The sequence below is a fragment of the Piliocolobus tephrosceles genome, chromosome 8 (genome assembly GCF_002776525.5).
Source record: "Piliocolobus tephrosceles isolate RC106 chromosome 8, ASM277652v3, whole genome shotgun sequence".
Lineage (NCBI taxonomy): Eukaryota > Metazoa > Chordata > Mammalia > Primates > Cercopithecidae > Piliocolobus > Piliocolobus tephrosceles.
Window position 1 is genome coordinate 14,001,674 of NC_045441.1, and position 9,624 is coordinate 14,011,297.

Below are 9,624 nucleotides of genomic sequence, written 5' to 3' on the forward strand. Positions count from 1 at the left end.
CTTGGCATTTTGAACAAAGAATTGGACAAAAGGCACAAAGCAAGGAATGGAAGAAGCACCTAAAGCCGAGATTTACTGAAAGTGGAAAGTACACTCCACAAAGAGGGGAGGGGCCGAGCCTAGGGACAATCCCCTTCACAGAATTTCCTGGGGTTTAACTACCCTCTAGAGGTTTCCCATTGGTTACCTGTTGTATACCTTATGTACATGTAGTAGTGGCCCGCAAGCAGTCTGATTGGTTGTAAAAAGCAACCAATTAGAGGCTGACTTGAAGTTACAAAGGTTATACCCTATGCAAGTATCTGGTTGTGGAAAGCAACTAACCAGAGACTAAAGTGAAGTTACAAAGTTACAGTTAAAGCAAATGACGACTTGCCCTGCCGGGCTTCTGTAATCCCAGCACTTTGGGAGGCCGAGAGGCGTGGATCACCTGAGGTCACAAGTTCCAGACCAGCCTGACCAATATGGTGAAACCCCATCTCTACTAAAAATACAAAAAATTAGCCAGTGTGGTGGCAGTTGCCTGTAATCTCAGCTACTCGGGAGGCTGAGGCAGGAGAATCACTTGAACCTGGGAGGCGGAGGTTGCAGTGATCTGAGATAGCACCATTGCACTCCAGCCTGGGCAACAGAGCCAGACTCTGTCTCACAAAAAAAAAAAAAAAAAAAAAAAAAAAGGCCGGGCGTGGTGCTTCACGTTTGTAATCCCAGCACTTTGGGAGGCCGAGGTGGGTGGATAACCTGAGGTCAGGAGTTCCAAACCAGCCTGGCCAACACGGCAAAACCCCATCTCTACTAAAAATACAAAAATTAGTTGGGCATGGTGGCGGGCATCTGTAATCCCACCTACTCATGAGGCTGAACAGCAGGAGAATCGCTTGAACCCGGGAGGCCGAGGTTGCCGTGAGCCCAGAACGTGCTGCTGCACTCCAACCTGGGCGATAGAGTGAGACTCCATCTTTATTTATTTATTTATTTATTTTTTGAGACGGAGTCTTGCTCTGTCACCCAGGCTGGAGTGCAGTGGTGCGATCTCGGCTCACTGCAAGCTCCGCCTCCTGGGTTTACACCATTCTCCTGCCTCAGCCTCCCGAGTAGCTGGGACTACAGGCGCCTACCACCTCGCCCGGCTAATTTTTTGTATTTTCAGTAGAGACGGGGTTTCACTGTGTTAGGCAGTATGGTCTCGATCTCCTGACCTCGTGATCCGCCCGCCTCAGCTTCCCAAAGTGCTGGGGTTACAGGCTTGAGCCACCGCGCCCGGTCGACACTCCGTCTTAAAAAAAGAAAAAAACGCCGAGTAAGCTGGCTCACGCCTGTAATCCCAGCACTTCGGGAGGCAGAGGCGAGCAGATCACGAGGTTAGGAGATCAAGAACATCCTGGCTAACACGGTGAAACTCCGTCTCTACTAAAAAATACAAAAAATTAGCCAGGCGTGGTGGGGGGCGCCTGTAGTCCCAGCTACTCAGGAGGCTGAGGCAGGAGAATGGCGTGAACCCAGGAGGCGGAGCTTGCAGTGAGCCGAGATCGCGACACTGCACTCCAGCCTGGGCGACAGAGCGAGACTCCGTCTCAAAAAAAGAAAACGAGAAGACTTGGTCGCAGTCAGTCTGATTGGGTACAGGAAGCAACCATCAGAGGCTGAAGTGAAGTTACAAAGTTACACTCCTGTGCAAACCGTCTGATTGGTTGCAGGAAGCAACCAATCAGAGATACTTTCAATTTTCCATCTGGGACGCAGCAAAAGTGGGAGTGGTGGTGTGCAAACTGAGTAGCCTCCCATCCTTTTGTTATTTAAGTGTGGAAAGTTGGGGTTTTCCTGTTGATTTAGTTCTGGAAGTCAGCATGAATTGACCTTAGATTCCCTGCCTCCAGACCTTATTCTCTGGCCTCATGATGACTTGATAGCAGATTTATGGCGATTAAAGATGAGAAGAAATGGTAACAGCGGTAGGCAGAAAATTGCCCTAGTTTCATGTTCTGACTGTGATAGTGGCTACATGACCTTGACAAATCACTGCATTTGTAAAATGAGAACACATCTCCTGTTTCCTGTCGCTGGGGAATTAAAGGAAAAGTGAGATTATGAAGAAATACCATGAACTTTCAGAAATAATGAAAGTGTATGCTAAGTGAATGTCTAATTATAGAAACATGTAATGCCTTTGTTGTCCATTTTGTCCTGAGCCACATTTTAATGCAAATTTACTTAGACTTGGGGGAGAGGGAGAGGGAAAGAAAACCAAACAAATTCACTTAGTCTTATCCAAGAGAAAAAAGAATGGGATCTACCTAGGTTGTTAGACCAAATAATTTCTATAATTTACCTGTTCACTTGCTTGCTACTGCTGTTACTTTCTGTCTCTAGTCAGGGAACCTTGTTTTCGGAATCAGATTTGCTTCCGTTTGTTCAAATATATGGGGATAATTGGTTTTTTTTTGTTTGTTTTGTTTTTTAAGAGTCTTGCTTTGTTGTTCAGGTTGGAGTGCTGTGGCGCGATTTTGGCTCACTGCGACCTCCACCTACAGGACTCAGGTGATTCTTGTGCCTCAGCCTCCTGAGTGGCTGGGATTACAGACGGTACACCACCATGCCTGGCTCATTTTTGTATTTTTAGTAGAAACAGGGTTTCGCCGCATTGCCCAGGATGATCTGGAACTCCTGGCTTCATGTAATTCACCTGCTACGACCTCCCAAAATACTGGGATTACAGGCATGAGCCACTGTGCCCGGCCAAGTGTCAATTATTTTTTGTTTGTTGTTTGTATTTATTTATTTATTTATTTATTTATTTATTTATTTATTTATTTTTGAGATGGAGTCTCACTCTATCGTCTAGGCTGGAGTGCAGCGGTGCAATCTTGGCTCACTGCAACCTCTGCCTCCTGGACTCAAGCGATTCTCCTGCCTCAGCCTCCCAAGTAGCTGGGATTACTGTGCCACCATGCCCGGCTATTTTGAATTTTTAGTAGAGACGGGGTTTCATGTTGGCCATGCTGGTCTCGAACTCCTGACCTCAAGAGATCCACCTGTCCTGGCCTCCCAAAGTGCTGGGATTACAGGTGCGAGCCACCACGCCCAGCCGATTATGGTTTTTGTTATAAAGCATAACTTCCTAAGTGTGTATGCTTCATTACTTGTTGATGGGTAATCTGGGCTAGCAGTTAATTCACATGGTAACAGATGGTAAAGCTAGATCACAGTCTTTAATAATAGGGAAATAGAGCATCCTCTTTAATAATAGGGAAAAGATTTACTGACAGTTTTAGGCATAACAGTTTTCTGTTGACAGCTCCTCAACGGCTTGTCCATGTTCTCCAGAATCCTGGGGCTTTCCTTAAGGAATACTCAGGTGTTGTCAGTAAATTAATTTATGTTTTTACAGTTACTATTCTTGTTTCCAGTGTTTAATTTTTAAATTTTTCAGTTATCTGTCCATATTAAGTTTATTTAATTATTCAATACCTCCCTAAAAGTAGAATTAATTCAACTAAATTAAAAGGGACAGTTTTTAATAGGCATCTAATTTGCATGCTATTTACAGAAAACCTTTTTAGTATTTCAGTTTTAGAAATTTGCTTTAGATTTTGCCATCTTAGTATGTCTTTATATGGTGTATTGTTTTGGTTTTATTTTGGTAAAATATACATAATTTTTTTTTGTTTTTTAATTTTTGTGACAGGGTCTCACTCTGTCACTGAGGCTCAAATGAGGTGGGATGATCTCGGCTCACTGCAACCTCCGCCTCCCAGGTTCAAGTGATTCCTCTGTCTCAGACTCCTGAGTAGCTGGGATTACAGGTGCCCACCACCCTGCCTGGCTAATTTTTGTATTTTTAGTAGAGACGGGGTTTTGCCGTGTCGCCCAGGCTAATCTCGAATTCCCGACCTCAGGTGATCCACCTGCCTCAGCCTTCCAAAGAGCTGGGATTCCAGACGTGATCCACCACACCTGGCCAGTATGTTTTTTTATGGTGTATTGTCTTGGTTTTATTTTGGTAAAATATACATAAGATAACATTTACGCTACTAACCGTTTTTTTTGTGTGTTTTGGTTTTTGTTTTTGAGACGGAGTTTTGCTCTTGTCACCCAGGCTGGAGTGCAATGGTGCGATCTCTGCTAACTGCAGCCTCCGCTTCCTGGGTTCAAGCAATTCTCCTGCCTCAGCCTCCAAGTAGCTCGGATTATAGGCGCCCGCCACCACACCCGGCTAATTTTTGTATTTTTAGTAGAGATGGGGTTTCTCCATGTTGGCCAGGCTGGTCTCAAACTCATGACCTCAGGTGATCTGACTGCCTCAGCCTCCCAAAGTGCTGGGATGGCAGTTGTGAGCCAACGTGCCTGGCCAGAATATGCTGTATTTATTATAAAGAAGCTTACATGTTACTTGATGCCTGTGATCTGTTTTCTTAGTAAGAAGAGGAACTCTCCGCTCAGCCTCAGTTCACTGCACCCATTCTTTTCTGTGTCAGGATGTTCAGGGGAGAAGAGAGCTTGGCACCTCTTTCCTGTATTGAGTTGTGGTTGCCTGTCACTGGGTTTTAAAGTACCTTGCCTCCTCTTCCTCTTACTTGGGAGAAATTTCACTGATTCTGGGTGCTATCTGGATTTATTTGGGGTGTGATATTGACTCAATTTTCTGGAAATAACAATACGTAGAAAGTTAGGGGATGGATTCTTTATCTTATGAGGGTGTGGGACAAGTCAAATACTTAGTTTCTGAACCTTATTTTTTTCTCTAGTGTAGGAAAACTGCAAATTAGGCTGCCCATAAGGGGTCCTCACAGCTTTGGCTGTGGGTTTAGGATACCGGTTTTCTACCACTCACTTTCTTCTTACTTCTCTTGCACAGGGATCATGGCCCAAGTTGCAATGTCCACCCTGCCCGTTGAAGATGAGGAGTCCTCAGAGAGCAGGATGGTGGTGACATTCCTCATGTCAGCTCTCGAGTCCATGGTGAGGCCTTGTGTTCCATCATTCCATAGTTGGGTAGGCCTGCGCTGTAGATAAGGTTGATTTGTTTTTGTGGAAGATAGAATTTTATGGTTTTTAGTTTTAATGAGTAGTTTTTCTTTATTTTTTTTATTTTGAGACAGAGTCTTGCTCTGTCGCCCAGGCTAGAGAGCTGTGGCAAGACCTCAGCTCCCTGCAACCTTTGCCTCCTGGGTTCACACGATTCTCCTGCCTCAGCCTTCTGAGTAGCTGGGATTACAGGCGCCTGCCACCGCACCCAGCTAATTTTTGTATTTTTAGTAAAGATGGAGTTTCACCATCTTGGCCAGGCCGGTCTCGAACTCCTGATCTCTTGATCCACCCGCCTCAGCTTCCCAAAGTGCTGGGATTATAGGCATGAGCTACCACCCCGACCAATGAATAGTTTTTCTTCTTGAATAATAGTTATGGATTTAAGCCTTTCACATCACATTTTATTATTTATTTATTTATTTATTTGAGACAGAGTTTTTCTCTTGTTGCCCAGGCTGGGGTGCAATGATGCGATATCGGCTCCCTGCAACCTCGCCCCCTGGATTCAAGCAATTCTTATGCCTCAGTCCCCCGAATAGCTGGGATTACAGGCGCGTGCCACCATGCCCAGCTAATATTCTGTATTTTTAGTAGGAACGAAGTTTCACCATGTTGGTCATGCCCGGCCTCAGGTGATCTACCCTCCTTGGCCTCCCAAAGGGCTGGGATTACAGGCGTAAGCCACCGCATCCGGCCAAAATCACATTTTATTACCATGCTTCAGAATCTTCTTAACTTACCTCAATGTTTAATTTTCCTATTTAATCTCAAATTTTTTTTCTGCCATCACCTTAGGCAGTCATTTGTTTTACAAGTGTTAACTTTGAATTTATGTATAATATTAGCAGTTATTCAGAGTGAGATTGTATACTAGAATATGGTGCTCCAGGTTTTTTGTTGTTGTTGTTGTTGTTTTTTGTTTTTTTTTGATATGGAGTCTCACTCTGTTGCCAGGCTGGAATGCAGTGGCGTGATCTCAGCTCACTGCAACCTCCATTTCCTGGGTTCAAGCGATTCTCCTGCCTCAGCCTACCAAGTAGCTTGGATTACAGGCGGCTGCCACCACTGCCGGGTAATTTTTTTGTATGTTTAGTAGAGACGGGGTTTCACCGTGTTGGTCATGCTGGTCTCGAACTCCTGACCTCCGGTGATGCTCCCACCTCAGCCTCCCAAAGTGCTGGGATTACAGGCGTGAGCCACTGTGCTCCGCCTATGAATCTTATTAGGAAGCAAATTTCAGTAGATTTTGAGAATTCAGAATATTTACTGTCAATGTTTTTGTTTTTGTTTTGTTTTTTTTGACTCTCATGTCTGTATCTATTTTGAGAAAGTCATTCAAGATGCACATAAGGCTGGGCGCGGTGGCTCATGCCTAATCCCAGCACTTTGGGAGCCTGAGGCGGTGGATTGGATTGCCTGAGGTCAGGAGTTCGAGACCAGCCTGGCCAACATGGTGAATCCCTGTCTCTACTAAAAATACAAAAAAAGTAGCTGGGGTAGCAGCATGTACCTGTAGTCCCAGTAACTTGGGAGGCTGAGACAGAATTGCTTGAACCCGTGAGGTGGATGTTGCAGTGAGCCGAGATCGCGCCACGGCACACCAGCCTGGGCGTCAGAGCGGAACTCTGTCTCAAAAAAAAAAAAAAAAAAAAAAACACCCATAAATATTTCGTTCCCAGGTTATTATGGTGGTGTTATTTTTAGGGGGGAAGATTGGAATCACCAACCTTTTAAATAATGTTATCAGTAAATGATCCAAGGTATATTCATTAAATGGAATACTATATACTCTATAACGTTTTTAAAGAATATTTAATCTTATAGGAATATACTTAGTAAAAGTCAGTAAATACTCTGCCCACCTAAAAGTGATTCTGGCTGTGTGTACACAGGGGAATACTTCTGGAGGTGGGGATTATGTAATGAATGCTGTAGTGTGGGTTTCAGACCCCCCTCCTTTTGTACTGATGGGACTTATTGCCCCAGGTGCCATGACTGTTTGAGCCACCTTGCACAAGGTTCCACCCTTTCCCTGGGGAGGGCCACGCCAGCTCCTAGCTCTGGGTGCAGCTACATCAGTGTTCAGTGCTTCCACTCTCCAGCCTTGCCTGCTTCCCACCTCCCAAGAGCTGTAATTGACAGTGACCCCCAGCAAGCCTGTGTAAACTCTGAGTCTGCTTCTCGGGGAATCTGATCTATAAGAGATTACAAGGGAATTCTGCTTTTTTTCCTTATAAATTCTGTGTTGTCTTTTGTTTAAAATCAGGCCAAAAACTATTTTGAAAGCGAAGTACCTTTAAAAAAATGTCGTTAGATTTTTTTAATTCATTGAGCAGAAACGGTGCCCTTAAATGTCTGCATGTAACATAATATTTGCTGTTTGTATTGTAGTGTAAAGAATTGGCCAAGTCCAAAGCCGAAGTGGCCTGCATTGCAGTGTATGAAACAGACGTGTTTGTCGTCGGAACTGAAAGAGGACGTGCTTTTGTCAATACCAGAAAGGATTTTCAAAAAGATTTTGTAAAATATTGTAAGCATTGTATTTTTATCTTTTGCATTTCATTAATTTTAAGCCTAAATATTTATAGGTAAGACAAGTTATATTTTCTTTCTTTTTTCTTTTTTTTTGTTTTGAGATGGAGTTTCGTTCTTGTTGCCTAGGCTGGAGTGCAGTGGTGCAATCTTGGCTCACCACAACCCCTGCCTTGTGAGTTCAAGCGATTCTCCTGCCTCAGCCTCCCTAGTAGCTGGGATTACAGGCATGCTCAGCTAATTTTGCATTTTTAGTAGAAACGGGGTTTCTCCATGTTGGTCAGGCTGGTCTCGAACTCCCAACCTCAGGTGATCTGCCCACCTTGGCCTCCCAAAGTGCAGGGATTACAGGCGTGAGCCACTGTGCCTGGCCAAGTTATATTTTCTTCTAAAGCAGGATGAAGTTTAAACTAAAAAAGATTTTCTGAAATGTTTATGGAGACATTTCAAAATGCTCCAAAGGAATCACTGAAATATGTCAGGATAGATACTGAAGAGTTAAGAAAAATGGTAATGTTTATTGTCCAGTGTTCCTTGCCTGGCTTTACTCTGGATTAATGAAATACATTAGAGAGAAGGTAATGAAGGTAGAGAAATTTTGAATAGATTAAAAGTTTTACTCAGAGCCGGGCGTGGTGGCTCAAGCCTGTAATCCCAGCACTTTGGGAGGCCGAGAAGGGTGGATCACGAGGTCAGGAGATGGAGGGCATCCTGGGTAACACGGTGAAACCCCGTCTCTACTAAAAAATGCAAAAAAACTAGCCGGGCGTGGTGGCGTGCGCCTGTAGTCCCAGTTACTCCGGAGGCTGAGGCAGGAGAATGGCGTAAACCCGGGAGGCAGAACTTGCAGTGAGCTGAGATCCAGCCACTGCACTCCAGTCTGGGCGACAGAGCGAGACTCCGTCTCAAAAAAAAAAAAAAGTTTTACTCAGATAAGGAGTTACTTTCTTTTTCCTTCTGTTTTTTTTTGTGAGATGGAGTTTCACTCTTATCGCCCAGGCTGGAGTGCAGTGGCACGATCTCGGCTCACTGAAACCTCTACTTCCCGTGTTCAAGCAATTCTTCTATCTCAGCCTCCTGAGCCGAGATTACAGGTGCCCACCACCATGCCCGGCTAATTTTTGTAATTTTAGCAGAGACAGGGTTTTGCCATGTTGGCCAAGTTGGTCTCGAACTCCTGACCTCAGGTGATCTGCTTGCCTTGGCCTCCCAAAATGCTAGGATTTCAGGCATGAGCCACCACTCTTGGCCTTTTTTTTTTTTTTTAGAGATGGGGTCTCGGTCTGTCACCAGGCTGGAGTGCAGTGGTGCGATCTCAGCTCTCTGCAACCTCCACCTCTCGTGTTCAAGCAGTTCTTCTACCTCAGCCTCTGGAGTAGCTGGGATTACAGGTGCACACCACCATACCTGGCTAATTTTTTGTATTTTTTAGTAGAGACAGGGTTTTGTCACGTTGATCAGGCTGGTCTTGAACTCCTGACTTCAGGTGATCTACCCACCTTGGCCTCCCAAAGTGCTGGGATTACAGGCGTGAGCCACCACGCCCAGCCAGGAGTTCTTTTCTAGATAAAAATTTGGTGTGTTGAAAATCAGTTATTTACTGTGCAAATGAGTTTGTTTAAGCATATGCAAAATTAAACAGTTCTCCTCCATTCCCTCAGTGGAATCACCTTATCACAGTCTTCAGTGAGTTTTGTAATTCTCATTTAGAGCAGTGATGAGGTTACCTGACATTGGAACACAGTGTTAAAATTTACTATAGGGTATTAATACTTACAGCCTTTCACAGTATGACAATTTTCATATCTGTGTTTAACCTAACACTGTAGGTTTTATGTTAACTGATTGATACAGCATTTTCTTTTTTTTCTGTTTTTGTTTTTGAGATGGAGTCTTGCTCTGTTGCCCAGGCTGGAGTGCAGTGGCGTGATCTCGGCTCACTGCATGCTCCGCCTCCCAGGTTCAAGCCATTCTCCTGCCTCAGCCTCCCAAGTAGCTGGGACTACAGACACCCGCCACCATGCCTGGCTAATTTCTTTTTTTTTTTTTTTTTTTTTTTTTTTG

General features: G+C 44.5%; 1 protein-coding gene and 1 long non-coding RNA gene across 3 annotated transcripts in view; one reads left to right on the forward strand and one right to left on the reverse strand.

The window, feature by feature from the left end:
* The window catches only part of GTF2I (general transcription factor IIi), a 108,029-nt gene that overhangs the window by 24,711 nt on the left and 73,694 nt on the right, over positions 1 to 9,624 (forward strand). For both annotated transcript variants that reach the window (XM_023218669.2, XM_023218667.3), the window contains exons 2-3: positions 4,856 to 4,959; positions 7,420 to 7,558. In XM_023218669.2, coding sequence (XP_023074437.1) covers positions 4,861 to 4,959; positions 7,420 to 7,558 — 238 coding nt within the window. In that variant the 5' untranslated portion in view covers positions 4,856 to 4,860. The remainder of the gene's footprint in view (positions 1 to 4,855; positions 4,960 to 7,419; positions 7,559 to 9,624) is intronic.
* LOC111547040 overlaps positions 4,667 to 9,624 on the reverse strand; it is a 43,912-nt gene continuing 38,954 nt past the window's right edge. The window contains exon 4 of the long non-coding RNA XR_002733009.1: positions 4,667 to 5,003. This is a non-coding gene — a long non-coding RNA (uncharacterized LOC111547040). The remainder of the gene's footprint in view (positions 5,004 to 9,624) is intronic.